Source organism: Periplaneta americana, chromosome 6 (assembly GCF_040183065.1).
Source record: "Periplaneta americana isolate PAMFEO1 chromosome 6, P.americana_PAMFEO1_priV1, whole genome shotgun sequence".
NCBI lineage: Eukaryota > Metazoa > Arthropoda > Insecta > Blattodea > Blattidae > Periplaneta > Periplaneta americana.
In genome coordinates, this window is record NC_091122.1 from 10,087,557 (window position 1) to 10,110,067 (window position 22,511).

The window sequence follows — 22,511 nt, forward strand, 5'->3', positions numbered from 1 at the left end:
GTAGTTCTCGTTTCTCTCCTGCAAGCAGTACAAATAAACGGTCGTTATGAAGACTAACATTCAGAATTGCTGAACAAGTAGTTATGGGTGGAGATTTCACCTAAAGTGGAAGTAAATTACTTTTTTTCCTGCCACAGTTTTCAGAAAAGTTATGGTATTTCTTTGGCTTACTATCAAATGAGAATTGGAGTTCTTTTTTTCTCATGAGAAAAATTAAATGATACTGCAAATTAATTGTGCTCCTGTCTCTCCTAAACTATGCTCCCTCAACATTGTTGTGATCTGGGGCCCGTTTCACAATCCTTACAAATTACAAATTAACAATTTACAAATAACAAGTAAAAGATTACAAATGCTTGTAAATTGTGTTTCACAATGCTATCTTATTAGTTTGTAAAGTTTGACGAACTTTACAAAATCAGCTAAAGAAATTTACAAATACGCATTATTGGTTACACAATATCGCCAACGACAGTTTACAAAAATCGCTAAAGAGCAGAGCTAAAGTCGCTGTATTTTTACTACTATCGATACAAATGTTTATATGTTGTACTAAAATAGATTATTCTAAGCTTGCTGATTCATATTTCATCAACAGAAAATATAAAGTATTGTTAAAGAAAATTGAAAGTGTTTAGATTTTTATATATTGGCGACAATGGATTTTCATGTGATATGATTGGTCGAGTGTACCAATACGTCTATTACTTAAATGACCAAAATTAGCACCAAATTCAGTCAAATAAGTAAATAACAGATTTGGTCCACATACAAATATGCAATTGATAAAATAATTACGATGTTAAACTACAAAATCAGGTTCATTTTTTGTGTTCATTCACCAGTATTTATCAATGTTGCATCCATAACCTCACAAACATTAGTGATCGCAGCAGCACCATAAAAAATCTGTGCTACAGTAAATAACATTTTGGTGATCAAAAATCTGCCCCGAATTTAACTCTTAACAACATCAACTACCATGTGGGCACTTCTGCACACTGATATCTTAGAAATTCCGTGCTTATCTGCTAACGCACAGAACTGACAGCTGCTATGCAACCAATGCAAAACAATACAGTTCTCGTTTTGAGGTTAGGACATCACTTTTCCTTATGGATGTTGGATATGATGTCCCATATCTTGTAGGAGAGATTCCAGCAAAACGGGACTCGAAACGACTTCAGAATACCATGTAAGTAGTGTCGTTATTGCATTATTGAATTAGCCTATTTATTTTTGGTGCAGGGAACTTCTTTTTTAAGTGCGAGTATTTATTAAATACAGTCTTCGTATATAAATACTTACGCAGTATTCTGAAGTATAGCGCGGGACTCATTTGAAACCTTTCATTAAATTCATACAATGATACGAACGTGTTATTAATTCTTGGCCGGAGAATTTTATGTATACGTCTTCGTTTGATTAGGCCTAAATTCAATATCTTCGTCTGAGTCATTAGAACTCCTTAGTAACATCAAAACTGCGTTAGTTTAATTCTTAATATTATCCAGTTACTCAAAAATTAATTTAACAAGTATTTCTTTATTGTATTTATTCAGAATTTGTTGCAATATCAAACTTTACACATCTCAAAGGTATTGTAGAAAATGTGCTAATTTTACAAGTAAAGTTTACACGTTTGTAAAATTACCCTTCATTGTGAAACAGAATACTTGTAAAGTGAGCATAATTTAATTTGTAAAGATCTGATTTCCTTTGTAAAGTTCAACATTACAAACAAAGATTGTGAAACAGGAGTTTACAATTTACAAGCAAAGTTTACAATTTACAAGGCTTGTAAACATTGTGAAACAGGCCCCTGATGTCTCCTTTGAGGAATCATCTCTTTCCTACACATCTTTCCATTAAACTAAGCCCCCTCACCTGGCCCCGGGAAGGTTATTTGCACTTGGTTGAACATTTCTCGGATCTCTCGAATGTTATCGCCTTTACTTCCAATAATATTCCGGTAATAGCGGTGATCTATGATAATATCCTTCTCTTTCTCGTTCTCCAGCTTGTGCACCATCTCTTCCAGTTCCTAGAACAGATCAACACCTTCATTTGCTACAACATCCAAATACAGTAAGAGATTTACAGGTATCGTTCTAATGAGTAGGGACACACAATTTTCGCGAATGATTTTTTCACGAATTTCTGCTAATTGAGTCACAGTTAAAATTTTTATTGGTATGAATGAGACTCATTCTGTAAACACATTTTATAATGCGAATTTTCGCGAATTTTCCTCATTTATTAAAAATACATTTTTACAAATACACAGTATATTATTTTCACAAAATCACAGTAAGATATTTTCAGGTATTGTAGTCATAATTATATTTACAAATGGCTAACTATCGATTGAGATACTGATTGTGACATACTGACATTGGTGCCACACTGGCATTGCCTTTTTTTTAGAAACAGTCCATTACCTGATGTGGACACTTCATAATGTACAGTCTTAGAAAAAAAATTTCGTCCCACAGATACTTTATAAGTCCCAGAAAGGACACAGTGCACATGATCAGACATACAACGAAACAAAACTAATTTTATTACCTCAACTAGTCCTCTTGTGCTCTGATCATGCACACTGCCTCATTTGTGGGACTTGTACAGGGTTAGTTAAAAGTCCCGCACTTTTGAAGCATACGGTTCAGTGATATGAAACTTGGTATGTGAGGATAACCATATGCTAAGAACTCAATACTGGTATTACCGAGTTTTTTTCTACTTCCGGTTTAACCGGAAGTAACGCCAACTCTCTTATTTTAAATGGAACACCCAATATATTATTTTATTTTTGAATAGTACTCATCAAGAGCTTTTCAAAAAGTACCCACACTTGATACTTCTTTACAAATTCAGTGTTGCTCAGTCAAGAAAACAAAAAAGTGTACCGAATATTAAAATAATAAATAATAACTTTTGAAGCATATGGTTCAGTGACATGAAACTTGGTATGTGAGGATAACCATATGCTAAGAACTCAATAATGGTATTACCGAGTTTTTTCTACTTCCGGTTTAACCGAGTGTAACTCCAACTCTCTTATTTTAAATGGAACACCCAATATATTATTTTATTTGTGAATAGTACTCATTAAGAGCTTTTCAAAAAGTACCCACATTCAATACTTCTGTACAAATTCAGTGTTGCTAAGTCAAGAAAACAGAAGAGTGTATCAAATATTAAAATAATAAAATACTTCTTCCTTAACAAAACCAAAACAAAGCTAGCTCACCTTCTAAATTATGTGTTCAAATTGGTAGCCCTCAGCTGCTTTACTCGATCATACAAACCATTTAAGGAATGACTTAACCAGGCTTTAGGAATATCTTGCACCACTTCCATTTTTATTCAGCAACACTGAATTTGTACAGAAGTATCAAGTGTGGGTACTTTTTGAAAAGCTCTTAATGAGCTTTATTCAAAAATAAAAATATATATTGGGTGTTCCATTTAAAATAAGAGAGTTGGAGTTACTTCCGGTTAAACCGGAAGTAGAAAACACTCGGTAATACCATTATTGAGTTCTTAGTATATGGTTATCCTCACATACCAAGTTTCATGTCACAGAACCACATGCTTCAAAAGTTATTTAGGTGGTGTGGGACTTTTAACTAACCCTGTATAATATCTGTGAGTCAAAATATTTTTCAAAGACTGTACATTCTTTAAAAAAATACCGCATGCATTCATGCTTTATCTTAGGTTGTTGGTTTAAAATAATTTTCTGTTATGTCACGACATGAAACTGTCCATAGTTTTATCTATCTTGGCTCTGAAATTAACAACAAAAATAATGTTAGTTCTGAAATAAAAAAACGAATATTATCTGCCAATAGATGCTTTTATGGTCTTAGACGACATATGAAATCTCAAATTACATTTAGGAGTACAAAAATTATGATGTATAAAACTCTTATAAGGTATGTACTATCTTACGCATCTGAGACTTGGCCATTGTCGAAGTCAGATGCGACATTATTATGTACATTTGAAAGAAAGATTCTTAGGCAAATCTTTGGACCAGTTAGAGAAAACGGAACATGGAGAAGAAGATATAATTTCGAACTGTACAAACGAGCCGGACATTGTTAAATTCATAAAAATAAAAAGATTGGATTGGGCCAGGCATATTGTGAGAATGCAAGATGATAGAGTTGCGAAGAGAGTTTTTAAATTTATTCTGATGGAAAGAAGGAAGGTTGGGAGACCGAGATTGAGATGGGAAGACTGTGTGATGGATGACATCAAGACTTTGGGTGTTAGAAACTGGAGAAGTTTGGCATTGGATAGGGAGGAATGGCGAAAACTTCTGAAGAAGGCCAGGGCCCATGAAGGGCTGTCGTGCCATTGATGATGATGATGATGATGATGATATGTCACGACATGTCACTGTCTCACATGTCCTGTGTACAAACACAGGACCAATCAGCAATTGGGAAGTAAATGGATTTTACATAATTTTTATTGACATGCGAAGTCTTCTTGTATGGAACGAAGATTAGTTAATTTGTCATACAATGTGTAGAAAAGTCATGAAATATTTGCTCCAGACAATTACACAGTACACGTTCCTTGCTCACTGTCTCCCCTTCGTAACCCTCTAACCAAGCAGAAGCACATTATTACCTGCTTTGCACTTTCCACTCCAACCTTGTTGCCTTCTATTCGAATTACGTTACTGCCATCATTTTCCGCGATGTTTATCACTACACCCAACTCATCCTTCATGCGGTTCACATTGGCACCACTCTTCCCGATGATGTGTTTGTAGAACTTTGGGTCCACTGTCATCTCCACGAAGGTCAGCTTTGAGATGAGGTCCGATGCCATGGACTCCAGGGCAGCCTGTGCTTTCTCCACCTCCTCGGGGGGTCCCTCGATCTTGATTCTGTCCTCCTTGTCTGTAAACTCCACATGCACCTGCAATATGAAGACATGCACTCAGGGATCATGCATCAACATTATCAATCACGTCTTGCAACTGAATAATTCAGTTGAGGATTGCGACGAGATTATTTTAGAGGAATTGTACCTCTCAAATGTGATTAATTAAGCCACAGAAAATATTAAATGTTTGTTGGTGCCCTAAATACGAGGCAGAAAGTATCATAAAAAGGGACTGTGATGTTCTTAAGAATGGGAACTGTACTCTTCAACTTACTTACTGGCTTTTAAGGAACCCGGAGGTTCATTGCCGCCCTCACATAAGCCCATTGGTCCCTACCTGAGCAAGATTAATCCATTCTCTATCATCATATCCCATCTCCCTCAAATCCATTTTAATATTATCTTCCCATCTACGTCTCGGCCTCACTAAAGATCTTTTTCCCTCTGGCCTCCCAACTAACACTCTATAAGCATTTCTGGATTCGCCCATATGTGCTACATGCCCTGCCCATCTCAAACGTCTGCATTTAATGTTCCTAATTATGTCAGGTGAAGAATATAATGCGTGCAGTTCTGCGTTGTGTAACTTTCTCCATTCTCCTGTAACATCATCCCTCTTAGCCCCAAATATTTTCCTAAGCACCTTATTCTCAAACACCCTTAACCTATGTTCCTCTCTCAAAGTGAGAGTCCAAGTTTCACAACCATACAGAACAACTGGTAATATAACTGTTTTATAAATTCTAACTTTCAGATTTTTTGACAGCAGACTAGATGATAAAAGCTTCTCAACCGAATAATAACACGCATTTCCCATATTTATTCTGCGTTTAATTTCCTCCCGAGTGTCATTTATATTTGTTACTGTTGCTCCAAGATATTTGAACTTCTCCACCTCTTCAAAAGATAAATTTCCAATGTTTATATTTCCATTTCGTACAATATTCTGGTCACGAGACATAATCATATACTTTGTCTTTTCGGAATTTACTTCCAACTCTTCAACACATGCACATTATGGGACTCCATGATAGAAACTGAAGTGTAGGCTTTACATGCTAGATGAAGAGACTGCCTGGTATACAAACTAGGAATGCAATTTTTTTTATTTATGTGGTTGCAGTGCACTACAAGAACGACGGCACTCACTTCCAGTCATTTAGTTATCATTCGCTTAACATACAAATTTGTATATACTCTTAGGAAGGTTTGCTTACATTTCATAAACATCTTACTTGCTTACTTACAAATAGCTTTTACAGAACTTGGAGGTTCATTGCCGCTCTCACATAAGCCCACCATCAGTCCCTACCCTGAGCAAGATTAATCCAGTATGTACCATCATAAACCCATCTCCCTCAAATCCATTTTAATATTATCCTCCCATCTACGTCTCGGCCTCCCCACATGTCTTTTTCCCTCAGGTCTTCCAATTAACACTCTATATGAGCTATTCCATCTCAAATCGACCGAAATATAGAGAAAATTGACCTTGCAATTTTTAAATACAATGAAACTTTTTCTGTCCGTTGACAACTGTGATACAATGCTTTGTGCAAAGTTTGAGGCATCAGAACTTCATAGTGTTTAAATTAAAAATATTTAAATTTATCGTATTTTCATAAAATTAGCAACTTTAAACTGTTGTGGCTCCGAAACCCTTTCACCCAATGTTCAAAATCATGGTTTATTTTGATGCTGAGAAATTAAAGTTTATATCGACATGTAAACAGTTTTTCTTACTTTTTATGGAAATGGAGAAATTTAGATTTTTCTTCATTAAGACTCCTTTGACCACGAAAAAATATTTTAAAAATATATGGTTAGATTCCGCAATGAAGGTACACATAAACACATATTTTTTACTGGTGCATTGTTGATAAGACAGTATTGAAAATATCAAATAAAGAAAATAAATAGTACGCGCGTGAAGTAACCAACTGACTGTGAAGTGGGAGCTACCCAAGACAAGCAAGGCCAGGAGACATAAACACGTGATGTTTCGTCTAGTAGCGCATAGCTGGGCTAGCTTTATCACAGGTTTTCATAAACACAGGAGTAAAATGACGTCCAACGCTAGCTTATCTTCAGCTCTCGGCCAGTGCGTGCTGTACTGCACAGTTGAAGTCTAGGCATGTGAAAATCTATTTAATACCCTCGAAACTTATTGCCGTACCACTAACCAAACAATGCCGAATCCCTTTTAATAATGCAAGGTTTTTTTCTCAATATTTTTTACATTTTTACAAATTGACAAAAAGCCTAAAAGTAAGTAAAATCAGATTATCTGTCTCTCTGTATAAAATAAAAATAAGGATTACTTCTTAACATAACCTACCAAATGTCAGTTTCAAAATGAGCTCCCGTTCAATGTTCTGCAGTAAATGGTTCCAGAGTTCTGAGCGCTGAAAGAGGCCTGTTTTTATGAAATATGCTAAATTTGTCGCTCAATAATACGAAAACCGTTTGACTTTCGATAGTATATTTTTGAAAATGCACTGTCCTCAGCACCTTGTATAAATAGGGAAAAAATTAGAGTATAAAAAAATGCGAGGTTTTTACTGATCGATTGCATATGGAATACCCCATATATAGGTATGTTTGCTTACATTTCATAAACATCTTACTTACTTACAAATGGCTTTAGAGAACCCTAATGTTCATTGCAGCCCTCACATAAGCCCACCATCAGTTCCTATCCTCAGCAAGATTAATCCAGTCCCTATCATCACATCCCATCTCCCTCAAATCCATTTTAATATTATCCTCCTATCTACGTCTCGGCCTCCCCACATGTCTTTTTCCCCTCAGGTCTTCCAACTAACACTATATGCATTTCTAGATTCACCCATACGTGCTACATGCCCTCCTCATCTCAAATGTCTGAATTGCTGTTTACAATGAAAGTCAGACGTTAAAGAGAACTAATAATTAAATTATTACCTTAGTCAAGTCCTGTGTGATCATACGAATGTTTGCACCTTTCCGGCCTATGATGTATTTGTGAATCCAGTTTGGGGCATCAACAGTGGCAGAGAGGACGCTGTTTGCCTTCTCGTACACCATGCTCAGAGCTGCAAACACACAAGTTCCAGTAAGCAATACTGCAGCTATTTCTCGTCCATCATATCCTCTGTTAGGCAGACCAACATCTAAATTGAGACTACAAATGCATCTGCATACAATGCCTATATGCACACAACTCAATTGAGATTAAAAACGTCTCTACAGGAAAATACACTATGTTTCAAAAGGACTTTACAACTTTGGAAGCTTATAGAAATTTATTCACGTATCTTACAAAATCGGTTCAGGTGTCATTTTAAAGGACAATACATCAATTTTGACTCATGTAGTGCCGTAGTACGAAATTCAGACACCAAAAGTGCTACATCAGTTGCAGTACAAAATGGCTACTTTGGTTGGTTTGGAACGTCCTTGCTGTGAGTTTTGGCTTCGCGAATCAGAATCCGCAATGTAATTTTCGTACTCATTATGGTAAAGATCTTTCAACTAGACTTACAATTTAAATTACTCTTGGCACAAGAAATTTGTTGAGACTGGTTGTTCTGTGCTACATGACAAATCTCCAGGTCGTCCACCAATTTCTCACGCTGTTATTGAACAAATCAGGCAGAGTTTTACCCATGGCATAAGAAAATCAACAAGGCATGCCTCTCAGGAGATACCATACACGACGGTTTGGAGGTTACTCCAAAAACGTTTACACTTGAAGCCATACAAGCTGACCATGGTACAACACCTTACTGACACAGATAAAGTCACTCGTCAAGAATTCTGCGCAGAAATGTTGGATCAAATAGGAAACGATGAGACATTCCTGGATAACGTTCTCTTTAGTGATGAATCCACATTCCATAACAATGTTAAAGTGAACACCCACAACTGCAGAATCTGGGGTGTGGCAAGAAATTGATTATAGGGTGGATGTCTGCCATATTACAAATGGTAGTCACTTCTTTTTCCCTAATTGTGCCGCTATCGCAGCGATAGGGGATTGCCTCGGACCACTTCTTGTCTTTGTCCCTATCTCTGGCTAGGCTGCGAAGCTGATACAATGTTTTCTCCCGGCTTGCCGCAACCTGCTTCATCACCTCCTCCCATGTGGTCCTTGGTCTGCCTATAGATCGCTTCCCTTGCAGCCTAGCCTCCAAGAATTGGCGTAGTTTCCGGTGCTCCTCCATCCGTGTAGGATGTCCAAACCAAATAAGTTGTCGGTCTTCCATCATCTTGCTTATGGGTGGCAGTTGTAAATCCTCCCATATCCTCTTGTTTCTTATCGTCCCTTCGTGTTTTCCCTACTATTCTTCTTAGGCACTGCGTTAACTTTACTTATATCGTTCTTCGTCGCTGTCCAGCTCTCGCTACCATATAGTAGTATCGGCTTCAAAACTGCCCGGTACACACAGGTCTTGGTCTTTTCATCCACCTCTTCTTATCGAATAAGCAACGGCGCAAAGCACAGTAGGTATTAGTGGCCTTTTGTGCTTGCTTGCACACCTCTCCTTGCAACTTGCCTGTTTGATGGATTGAAATGGTAGTCACACTGAACCAAAATAAGTAGTCACACTGAACCAAAATAACTGCTTGGTAGAAACTTTATGTATTGTCCTTTAAAATGACACCTTAACCATTTCTGTAATATATGTGAGTAAATTTCTATAGAATTCCGAAGCTGTAAAGTCCTGTTTGAAACACCTTGAACATTAGTTCAGATTTCATTATGTACTGATGTATCTGCAAACACCTGCTCCTAAAAGTGAATCTTTCCAATATAAACTTAACTTGACAACATTTAGGTAACCATTCAGACTGTCAGCTGTCACTCACCAACTCCAAGTTTGTCGTGAGGCCCCCTCAGCGTGATGGTACCAGTGCTCGAGTCATTAGGAGGCATCTCGACACTCACTCCTGTGGTCTGCAAGATCTCTGCAATGGTATTACCACGGTGACCGATCACATACTTGTGTTGGGACTTCGGAACTTCCACCGAGACAAATGTGCACTTCTTTTCCTGCCAGGCAAAACATAATTACCATTTAGTTGTACCGCCATATTTAAATTAAAACTCGAAGTAATGGAAATGAACTGCTTCCACTGTTCAAGGTCCCTTCAAAATTTCAAACTTATTTATTATGTAATACAGATTTTGTACAACTTATTATGAGATTTTAGGCTTAAGAGACACATGTGATTTTTAAAACTTTCATAATTTTCATAAAAAATTTGAATTTTAAACTATATATTTAATCACAATGACATCAGCCAAAGAATAAATAATATTATCCTCCTATTTATGTCTCCGTCTCACCAAAGAAATTACAGTAAAACCTCGATAAGATGCGCCCGCTTATTACGCTATCCCGTGTAATACACTTTTTTTTTGTCCGGTCCCTGCACATTTCATATATAACGCCTTTATAAAATACCCCGTTTGTTGCGCTCAAGTCCCGCATAATACGCTGTTTTTGTGTGGAATATTTTCGATGTAATTTTCAGCCATGTACTGTAACACCAATGAAACATCTTGGTCACTGAACTCACTGGTGCCATTAACCTGAAAAGTATTGGTATTCGACCCTTTACCTGCGCATTTAAACCTTCATACTTCATACCTTAGTATACCTCACCCTCTTGTTACGCTCCCTTATTCGACTCCTTACCTGCGTGGTTAAAGCCTACATACAGTTACAATACCTCACCCTCTTGCTAACCCTCTCTCTCAACAGCATTCCTCACTCGGCCGTAATAAAATTCTGGAAATTTTTGCTGGGCAGTTTGTTGTCCTTCAGTGTATTGAAGTGTCTGTGAATGTGATTACAATGAGTGTTAAACGAAAAGCACTTTCTGTGTCGGAAAAATTGGAAATCTTACGAAAGTACGATGAAACAACTCTCTGATTCATTAGGAATCCCATCATCGACATTAAGGACGATAATAAAAAATCGCGACTCAATCACTACAGCTGCGACGTCGAGAGGATATAATTGCAGGAAACTGAAGTATGGTAAACATGAGGACTAGGAGTACATGCACACGGCAAACAACTATAAATGACTTTATGCTCGACCATGCCGAAATGTAGTAATTATACACCTGGTAGTAGCCCTTTAATGGACCTCATTAAAGTACACCTATTTATTAAAGTTCAGGTGTTCAGCCAAAGACAAGTCACCTTTGTACCGTTATAAAACCGCAAGTATCGATTATTCTTGGATATGCAATCGAAAGACAATTAGCGAAAAGTCACGGAGGCTGGAAATCCAATACTGTCGCAGAAGGTTATGTTCTGTTACTATAATAATTAGCGATAATTGTAAATAATATTCAAATAAATTCAATTTGTCATCTCGTTTTTCAATTCTAAATCAATTTCCAGGTTATATGAGAGAAAGGTTCATCTTATTCTCTATCTAGGTCAATGACATTTGGCCTCGGAAAAAATCAATACTTTCGCGTCTGCGCACATCTCACAATTCAGGTCAGTTCGCACATAACCATAACAAGATCTAATTTTGAATAATTTCAAGTTAGAAATATGGTCGAGCATGAAAAGTCGTATGAAACTTGCCTATAATGGTAATTAAGACGCTCGTATGAAAATTATGAAACTTGCTTCTGCTCGTTTCATAAACAAACATACTTGCGTCTTAATTACTACCATTATAGGCTCGTTGCATAATGTACTATTTTATTTTCGAAAGAATTAAGTACAGTACATATTGTAAATGTCTTTGACGTACAGTACAGTAATTACATAATGGAGTAATACTGTATTACTTTTCATGGATCATGTATTTCAATAAAGAAAAATGCTAATAGATACTGTAAATAGGCCAAAATCAGTATACCCGCTTAATACGCGGTTTACACCCGGTCCCTTGAACAGCGTCTTATCGGGGTTTTACTGTACTTATACTTTAGAGTGGAAAATAGTCTATGGTGTAACTATACACTAATGATCACTGCATTTTTCAGGCATTCAACATACCATTTCCTGGTGAATGCTGAGGATGCGTTCCTTTGCTGTCATAACGCCTTCCTTCTCTCCTGCGATCGTGATCTCATCCTTCTGCACAGAAAGTGGGGGAATGTTGATCCTGACACCGGTCTCACTCATGAGGGCATTCACCTTCTCGTTGTGTGCTCCACAGATGAAGGGGTGGTACATCTTAGGCACACAGATCCGCTCATATGCTTGCTTAGACTGCAATCACAATAAAAAAAAAATCACGTTATGAAGACGCACAATTCCTCAATATTTATTTCACAATTTTTACAACAATTCAGCACTTCGTCATGTAAGTAAGACTCAAGCCATAATTATTGGACATAAGCGTTTAGTTAACTCCCTTAATAACAGTAATCTTTCAGTTGTTACCCTTAACAACACGCTAATCCCTTATTCATCTGTCGTAAAAAATCTTGGCTTCTTTTTTGATAATAATCTAAGTTGGAATTTTCAAGTTAAAGAAACGATAAAAAAAATCTGTTCCTCCTTTCACTCTTTGAGTCGCTTGAGAAACTTCTTGCCCCAGCAACTAAAACTTACCCTAGTACAAACCCTAGTAATGCCGCACTTCGATTATTGTGACGTTTTGTTAAGTGACCTAAGTTCTGAACTGTCAGTCAAGTTACAGCGAGCTCAGAATATGTGCATCAGATACGTGTGCAACATCCGACGATATGATCACATATCACCATCCTTCGCAAGTGTCTCGTGGCTCCGACTTAAAGAACGCAGAACTTTACACTCTTTGTCTTTACTCTTTCGAATTCTGCACACCTCAACACCAAATTACCTTTCGTCTCGTTTCTCTTATCTATACTCTAACCACGACGTAAATACCAGATCACTTATCTGTGGCACGCTAAGTATACCTCTTCATAGAACATCTTGTTATTCCTCATCTTTTACAATATCCACCTCGCGTCAATGGAATTCCTTGTCACAAAGTATTAGGGGCTGCAAGACAACAAACACCTTTAAGAACAGTTTAAAAGATAACCTTATTAGCGTTTCACTCCAATCATACTGATTTAAAATATTACAGACTACACTGTTGCTTTTTTTTCTTTAGACATCATCCTAATTGTGCTGCATTTTCAAAATTGTCTCATAATAATCTCTTTCTATTATCTAATATAATTTGAAATATATTAACATTCTATGTATTTTAGTTTAATTCTGCTACACAGTTTATTTCAGTGTTTAATTAATAGTTCATAGTATTTTGTTGTTTAATTCGTAAATAACTCTTGTATATATGTAACTCTCATCTAAATCAAATTGTTGAATTCTTTGTACGTTCATGCATATGTATATACACTTTTTGCTGGTTGTGTGGAAGAGAAGGCCTTACGGCCTTAACTCTGCCAGCTAAAATAAATCATTATTATTATTATTATTATTATTATTATTATTATTATTATTATTATTATGTACCAAAGACATTTCTGTTTACGTTTTACCACGAATCAAGCAACCTGCATAAATTAAATAATTCAATGTACACCTAAATATGAAGAAAAACTTCCATTTCCTAACGCTGCACACAGGATGACACTTTTTATAGTCTCAAAGAATAGGGCACCTGCCTTCATTATTTATTAACTGTTAAGTTTAATCATTTCTGTGTAATGAATAGTGATAAGCAATATTAACTACAAATGCATATTTGTGTTGGAGCTGCATCATCTTAATAAAACTTAGTAATTACATGTATAGTGGGTCCCTATCACCATGGCATGGTGCGTTCTCAGGTTGCGGATAGAAAAGATGGCGGGTAGCTGTGAATATATTCAATGAACAGTCATGGACAACCGATAATGGGTGGTCCTTCAGCTTTGGGGTTGGGTGAAGGGCTAACAACCCATCACTGTAAAAAAAAGGCTTGTTACAAAACCCCAACATATGCCTCAGAATGGAACTGATTCTTTGGTGTGACCACAGCAAAGGAATAAGGTTATGAGATTTGGTACTTGGAAACTGAAAGACAGAATTTATAAAACAGTTACTGTATATTACTAGTTGTTCTGTATGGTTGTGAAACTTGGACTTTCACTTTGAGACAGAAACAGAGGTTAAGGGTGTTCGAGAGAAAAATATTTGGGGCTAAGAGGAATGAAGTTACAGGAGAATGGAGAAAGTTACACAACACAGAACTGCACGCATTGTACTATTCACCTAACGTAATTAGGAACATTAAATCCAGACGTTTGAGATGGGCAGGGCATGTAGTACATATAGGTGAATCCAGAAATGTGTATAGAGTGTTAGTTGGAAGACCTGAGGGGAAAAAGATCTTTGAGTTGTATGGAGTAATGAAGTGCATTCCATAACCTTTCCTACTTAATTCCCATCCTCTCCTTCCCATGGTGCAACCTGTTTTTAACAAACGAGACTCTGGGTACTGAGCAATAGTGATATAAGTGTTTCATCAAAAATGAAGGAAATGCTATTTCACATGCTGGTCTATCATAGCATTAAAGTGTTCCTAAATGGCAAATAGGAAATATAGTCAATGGATATGTCATGACAATCCTACTGACTGGGTTGAAGCAACCTCCTGACCGAAGATAGATGAGGTCCTTCATTCATATTGGGGGTTGAAATTGGATGATGCAACTGTCTAACTGTTGTTGTTGTTTTCTAATGCCAGGCGTTTGACAATAAAGTCATTTGACCTCTTGCACTCCAATATTTTTCAAAGATATTATCATGACCAGCCAATGAAGCACAGATTTTGAGGCGTTCTGAATCCATTTCTTGGTTTGAGTTGCACAATGGGCAGTTAGGGGACTGATATATTCCAATTCTATTAAATGGCAGGTTGTAGCCGATTTAAGTGAACACCATATTTTAACGTTTTGGTGGCTACTTCATTCACACACAACCCCCAGAATGTCTGGAGGACCACACCTGCTGTTGGTCAACGGGTCCACTGGACCTAGCTGGGAGAACTTGTTGATCACCAGCTTTCCCTCCTTAAGCCACTGGAGGACGATTTTAGTGCCATAGCAGGTCAGCACTAGGAACAGAAAAGTAGAAAGAGGAGGAAGGAAAGGGAAATGAACCCCTAGGCCTCGAATGCTCTAATGCCGTCGGGATTGAAGAAAGTACGAGTTCAGTCAGAGGACTGGATAGGAAAGGGTAAAGAGGGAATTAGGTATTGGATAGAGGAAAATTATACCAAATTCAGTCATTAACTCATCAAGCTGACCAGTGCTAATTGATGAGTAGCCCCTCCCTTTAGTTCAGCTCGTAAAATTATGCTTACTAACAGCTGCACCATGGGAAGGTAGGGATGGGACATTGGGTATTTGTCCAGGTTGGTTCCTTAAAGCCTTCAATGGGAAGGATTAATGGCTACTGTCTAACTGTAAAAGCAGGTGTAAAAAAAAAAAAGCTGTAACTTGCTGACGAAAATATGAAGTTGTGTCTCACAAAGTAAAATATTTCGGAGTTACAATAGTCCCCTAAAATGGATCATTTAACACATTGTGAAGCACCTCAAAAATACAATTCTTACATCTAAATATTGAGAAGCAAGAGAGAAAATAACTCGATTATTGTTAAATCAAAAGCATTAGATACATACCTAACTACCTTTGGAGAGGCTGGGCGTACATGGGAGGATAATATTAAAATGGATTTGAGGAAGTGGGATATGATGCTAGGAAATGGATTAATCTTGCTCAGGATAGGGACCGATGGTGGGCTTTTGTGAGGGCAGCAATGAACCTCCGGGTTCTCTAAAAAGTCATTTGTAAGTAATTAGGGCTACATGTAAAGGTGAAAGGTATCCCCATAACATGCCATGAAGGCACATGGGGGGCATGGAGGTAGAGCCCCATGCTTTCCATGACCTCGGCACTAGAATGAGGTGGTGTGGTCGGCACCACGCTCTGACCGCCTTTTACCCCCGGGAAAGACCCGGTCCTCAATTTTATAGGAGGATGAGTGAACCTCAGGGCCGTTCTGAAAGTTTGGCAACAAGAAAAAAATCCTGTCACCACCTGTTTCATGTTTAATTCAGATGATTGATATGATTGCTTATTCCGATATTAAGAGTATATTTCAAGCATACTTGTAATTTTTTTGTAGCAGAAACTGTTTTATAGTTTCCTGGACTTTTGTAAAATATGCAGTAATGTTTTACTTTAGCTGATGGTGCGTTTTCTCGACAAAATTTATTCAGAACTCCTTGATTTGACTTGGGGAATACATAAAAAATTACTCAAATTTAGCGGAAAGCAATAATTTTCATTTTATCTAGTTACTTAGGTACTTACAACTTCACGGTGTGCATTTTTGGGTAGATTTCAGAGCAAAGTGTAGTTAACAGGGGACAACTGAATTGGTGTGTTTGATGCTCCTTGTATAGAGGGCATTGTGACATATTAACGAGTCAAGTGAAAGTTAAAAATATTTATCTCAGGATAGGGACTGATAGCAGGATTATGTGAGGGTGGCAATGAACCTCCAGGTTCCTTAAAAGTCATAAGTAAGCAAGTATCCCTATCCCAAGATTTGTGGAACAAGTTAAGCTCAATGAGAGCATGTATTCACTTCTGCGATGCTGTAGCTGTTAAGCATTTACTAGTGCATTACCGAAAATAGTGCCCCTGGATTATCGGACAAAACACGCTATTGTATCCAGAACAGCTGGCTCTGCTCCTATTAGTTCGTATAAACTAAGTTCTACTGTATAGCATACTTCCTTACAGTACCTGTTCGTCTGATGTAACTTTAATCTCGTGCACAGCTTTCTCGATGCCTTCCTTGGTGCCTGTGATTGTGATCTTGTCAGAACTGTCAGCCATATTGGGTACACTAATCTTTGTAGCAGTTGTCTTTTCCAGATCTCTCAGTTTCATACCACTTTTTCCTAGGATGAAACGATGATGTTCCTTGGGAATGGAGATGCTTGTACTAGCCTGAAAAAATGCATTTAAATAAAAAATTTGTTAATCTGATGGCTATGCAGCTGCTATGAAATTGTGAAGTTTTTGGGCATGTTTCCAGATAGAAGACTACGATCTTTTGTATGTCGGTACAAGCTGTGAACTTTTTTGAGGTATCTGTGCAGTCTGTCTTATTCTAGTGCTTCTGGTTTTAACACTGAATTTTTATATTTTGTGTTCTGTTCAGGGTTGTTGTAATTTAACCCGACCCAAAAAAACCATATGGTTTTTTTAAAAAAAAAACCCTTCAATAAAACCCGACACAAAACCCAAAAAAACCCATATATTTATTTCTCGTAATTTAATCAACATACAAAATATTACAAAAAGGTGCATCATATTTATTTACTATAACAATTTGTCAGCAGAAGTTATTAATTAGGTAATGTTTCATTATAAAGAAAAAATTACTTTCATCAACACGGTGTTTTATTGTAGAATGGTATTAATATTAACTACATCACAATTCAGTCCTTCTTAACATGCAGAAATCTGTAGATCTTCACTAATTTCTCAGCTTTTTCCTCTCCTAACTTATTTCTTAACTTTGACCAAACAAGCCCATAGGTGGAGAAGATTCTCTCAATGGATGCAGTGCTGGCAGGACAAGAAATTAAACTTTTCACAAAGCTAATAAATCCTGTTGGCAAGTTCCCCTTTTTTGTTGTTTTCAATTCCATTATTTTCCACCATTTGTTTGGACTGAACACATAGTAGCAGGAAAATAATCAGAATCAGCAATCCTAAAAGACATAACATTTGTCACCCACTCTGGATGAATCTCTGTGAGCCAATTTTCTGCACTTTCCGCTTGATCTGCAGTTATTCTTGCCCCTCTGAATCTTGGATCTAACATATTAGCAAGATAGTGGAAGGGCAGGCTGCCAACTTAAGAATATTTAATAATAATTTACCAATCTTTGCTTATTTAATTTACCAGTAGTTCTCATGAAGTAGTTCTTAGAATATGTTGGTGTTCTGAATCACTTAGTCACGAAATTGAACTATTTAATACCCATTAGAGAAAAACCCAATAAAACCCATAAAAACCCAAAGAAACCCAGTAAAACCCACTGGGTTGGGTCTTTTTTTAAATACCCGGGTTTTTCTCAACCCTGGTTCTGTTAAGCCATGTCAAAACGAATGAAATCACATTTATTACGACAGTGGGTTGGAAATGATTCCAACTTTAATACTGAGGGAAAAATTATGTTATTTAAAACTGACTGTAAAGGTAAGCATTCACTACATCGTATCGCACTCCTCGTACGAATCACACGCAACGGATATTTTAAGTGCAGTGCGTTCACTGTAACGGCTCCACCTCATCGCCTCATCAGATTCCCCTATCAGCTGTTTAAAACATGACGTCGTACGATATTGACATTACTAAAAACAGAGGAGTTGAGGTTAGGTCTATTAATTATGACTGTTAGCGAATAAGAATTTGTAATTGCTTCATGCGTCTTAATTGAAAGGAAGAAACGAAAGAAATATTGGTTACATAATATATATGTAAGAAATGACTTGATTACCATAATGGGAATGGCTCAAATTATATAATTCTTCGCAATTTTCTACAAGCGAAATAATTTTTCCGTCTGCCATTTTGGCGCGACACTGAACAGAAACCTGCAGAAAAGTATATTCTATTATCCATGTGCTAAAAAGGATAAATGTTCATCTTCCCTCTTGCTTAAAAAAGTCCCTTGTGCAGACCCTTGTATTTCCCTATTTTGACTATGCTGACATTTTACTGACTGACCTCCCCAGCGACAACAAAATGAAACTTCAACGTGCTCATAATTTGTGTGTACGTTTTGTAAGCAATGTTCGTAAATATGATCAAATTACCCCATCCCTGGAAGAAATAGGTTGGCTTAAACTAGATAAGAAAAGAAATTTACATTCACTTCTCCTTCTCTTCGAAATCTTGAACTCCTCTATTCCTTCGTACCTGTCATCTCGCTTCACTTACCTTTCTTCCCACCATAATCTGAACACACGCTCTCGCCATGAAACAATACTAACAATACCATCCCATCGCACCTCCTCAAACTCATCCTCTTTCACAATAGCCCTGCCAAGACTCTGGAATTCGTTACCTGCTAGCATCAGGGACTGTCGAAATAAAATTCAATTCAAACGCAAACTTACTAGGCACTTGGTCAGTAATTGAGACTCGTTCAGACATGGTTTCTTGTAAATAGTTCTCTTAATCTATCACAAAATATTTCAATATCCGGTAATTTCATCACTATAGAATTTTGTTATTGTAGGTTTAATTTGTAATTTAGTAAATACAAAAATATTCTTTGTTCTTAACTTCTATGATAAAATGTCTAGCTTTCATTAATCAGGTATTCTTGTCGTACTTTAATTTTTATTATAATTGTAATTGTAAATTTAATATTAATAGTAATTTATTGTTCATGTTATAGTTGTAATCCCCTGGTAGAGGGGCAGAGAAGGCCTGACGGCCTTATCTCTACCAGGTTAAATAAATAAATACTAATACTAATACTAATAACATGGCACAACATAATAGTAACAGTTGAGCAATTAAAATTGATTTATTAAAGAAGGCCATGATCGCATGCATTGGAAAAGTTGCTCATCCGAGAAACGTGAACGGATTTGCCGAGAAGCGATGCGTGCGATACGATGTAGTGAATGCAGTTACATAACAATTACAGCAAAGATAGTCTTTTTCCGATCTGTGCGATTCGTCCGATATGACGTAGTGAATGCTTACCTTAAGCGCACATTTTTAACAATCACAAAATTTTTGCGACCCTTTTCACAATTTCGGCAGAAAAAAAAAAAAAAAAAAAAACCTTTTCGCCCATTCCAATAACCTAAAACGGACTTCTTAAAAACCTAAAAATCCGGTTCATACTAATAAACAATTTGTATGAAAACCAGACGTGGACTTCTTATTCTAATTCATGATGTTCACTCAGAGTTACTGAAGGTCTGTGGTTCGCTCACCTGTGTCTGGAAGTGGGTGAGAATCTTGCGTCTAGCATCCAGCACTGCATTCTGTTTTCCAGTCACTAGGAAGGTCAGTGACATGTCTTTTGATGACGATATTTCAATATGTGCTCCAGTCTCCTTCATGATCATTAGACAGGTACGAAGAGATTCACCTTCACCAAACTTATCACTGTGATCAAATTTCCGCTCCTCAAAAGGCACCCGGAACACCTGAAAAAACAAAACACCATCATCTAAGCAACGAATAAATATCAGCAAATAGTGAGAAGACAGCCATTCAACGCTCACGGGTGCGCCAGTTGTACTCATTTTTTCAAATCCAAAGTGTAGAGCTGAGACGAAATGTTATGGCACCAACCTGCGCGAAGGTTTAAGTTGTCGGTCAGCAGTGTAGAGGAGTGGGGGTTGTTTGGGTTACGGTTCTCAAGCTCAGAGCGGCAGGCATATCCGTTTCATCTCTTTCTAAAAACATTCGTCTTACCTTAGTATCACCACTTTCCTACTCAAGAGTCCGAAGGTACCTAATGGAATTACGCCCGCTATTCCATCTTCATATTCTTATTCTCCGTCCGAATCAGACGACTGATCTGTGCTGTAATCAGATGTCCCTAAGTTTATGGAAATGTTCTCCAAAATACTGTCCATCACGTGCTCACTTTCAGTGCAACTGTTCTCTACTTTCTTCACATAATCATACACTGATATCCATTCTTGGAAGAAGCGATTGCAGAGTCGGCCTCTGCTTATGCGTAGCCTAGAAATTATAGATGAGTCTTCTTATGACTTCCTCATCAAAACTGTCTACAGCTGCAACAATCTTCTTCTTCGGCTGTGATTTTTCCGGACTGGAGAAAGAATCTGCTGTTCCTGTCTCAATATTTTTCCCTTCTTTCCTGATTCTTGCCAAGGCTCGCTTTGAAATACCAGTGGTACCAGTACTCTTTCACACACGATTTTCAATGGAATTGGTATTCCATTTCAGCCTCTTCTGACATGAATTTCCGTACATTGTATGCTTTTTATGAACTACTCTATGATTTCACACCTTACACAATGCCATAATGAGGGCGCTCAGAAGGACAATGTTTTCAGTATTAGCAATAGCGGTAGTAGCAGAACGATCTGAACACTCTGAATGCTAGTAACCAACTAACCCAACATCCCTCCAGTTGAATGTGAGGGCGAGTCCAAGCAAACGAACTGAAATGCGTCTCTTGAGCTGGTGCCATAACTTCTCGTCCGAGCTCTAGATATTAAGAATTGCAAATAACTCGGTAATCTATACTAATAATAAATCTGTAGCCGAAATGTTTCTGGTAATTTTCGATTTTCCAAAAATAATTGGTCCTAACATATATAATTAACCACCCTGAAACCGAAAATCACTTTTTTGAAATTTTTATTTGTATGTCTGTCTGTCTGTCTGTATGTTTGTTACCTTTTCACGCGATAATGGCTGAACGGATTTCGATGAAAACTGGAATATAAATTAAGTTCGTTGTAACTTAGATTTTAGGCTATATGGCATTCAAAATACATTATTTAAAAGGAGGGTTATAAGGGGGCCTGAATTAAATAAATCGAAATATCTCGCTTATTATTTATTGTGAAAAATGTTACATAACAAAAGTTTCTTTAAAAATAATTTGCGATAAGTTTTATTCCTTGAAAAATTTTGATAGGACTGATATTTAATAAGATAAATGAGTTTTAAAATTAAAATAACTGCTATTTAGGCCGTGTAATGAATTAAAAAACAAATGACTTCGTCTATAAGGGGCCTTGGACAGCAACAATCGAAAGCTATGAAAGATAGCCTACAGAGAATGTTTCTGTGCTTGTATGAAGTAATATCGGAAGCTAAATTAACCAATTTGTATAATTAATTATTATTTCACCATTTGAAAGTGTAGTTTCTCTAAAGGGACATAATGCTATAATGTTATTACAGTAATTTATAATATACTATAATATGATATAATATAATATAACATAATATATGTAATGTAATATTATATAATAAAATTTAAGTTATTTGAAGGGTTCAGAACCATAGTGGGCCAAGCGCCATTTACTGAATACGTAGAAAACAAGGGTTAAAATTAAGTTATTACCATAATTCAATGGAAACCTATAACAAGTAAAATAAAATATACACATTAAATCTAAATGATGTTAATCTTCATTAAACTATGGTTGCACATAATAAAAATTAAGAAACAGGTTAAAGGAATTGTCATTGCACCAAATGAGTGTCTCTGGACCAAAATGATTGCATTTTAATTATCTGGATGCAATTTAAATTAAGTAACATATTAAACGATATATCCTTCTATCAAACACGAATGTTCCCTGGATCAAACGTCCTATTTTAATTATGTAATTACTTTATATTTATTTCTAACGGGTGCAGCGGAGTGCACGGGTACGGCTAGTACTAAATATAACATATTAATGTTCGTAATAAACAACTGTGACATAAAAACTGTAAATATTTTCCGACATATTAAACTTTAAAAACACATCACGAGTGTGACAGTATTTGAACAACTGATTATATTTTTAGTACGTTTTTTACGACACTTTATCAATATCTTAGGTTATTTAGCGTCTGAATG

General features: G+C 36.7%; 1 protein-coding gene across 1 annotated transcript in view; it reads right to left on the reverse strand.

Annotated features, from left to right (window-relative positions):
• The window catches only part of Dp1 (satellite-binding protein 1 Dp1), a 94,739-nt gene that overhangs the window by 52,610 nt on the left and 19,618 nt on the right, over positions 1 to 22,511 (reverse strand). Inside the window, exons 4-10 of the mRNA XM_069827444.1 lie at positions 19,888 to 20,103; positions 16,663 to 16,869; positions 11,921 to 12,136; positions 9,760 to 9,943; positions 7,852 to 7,982; positions 4,648 to 4,941; positions 1,888 to 2,044 (exon numbers count right to left, since the gene is read on the reverse strand). Coding sequence (XP_069683545.1) covers positions 1,888 to 2,044; positions 4,648 to 4,941; positions 7,852 to 7,982; positions 9,760 to 9,943; positions 11,921 to 12,136; positions 16,663 to 16,869; positions 19,888 to 20,103 — 1,405 coding nt within the window. The remainder of the gene's footprint in view (positions 1 to 1,887; positions 2,045 to 4,647; positions 4,942 to 7,851; positions 7,983 to 9,759; positions 9,944 to 11,920; positions 12,137 to 16,662; positions 16,870 to 19,887; positions 20,104 to 22,511) is intronic.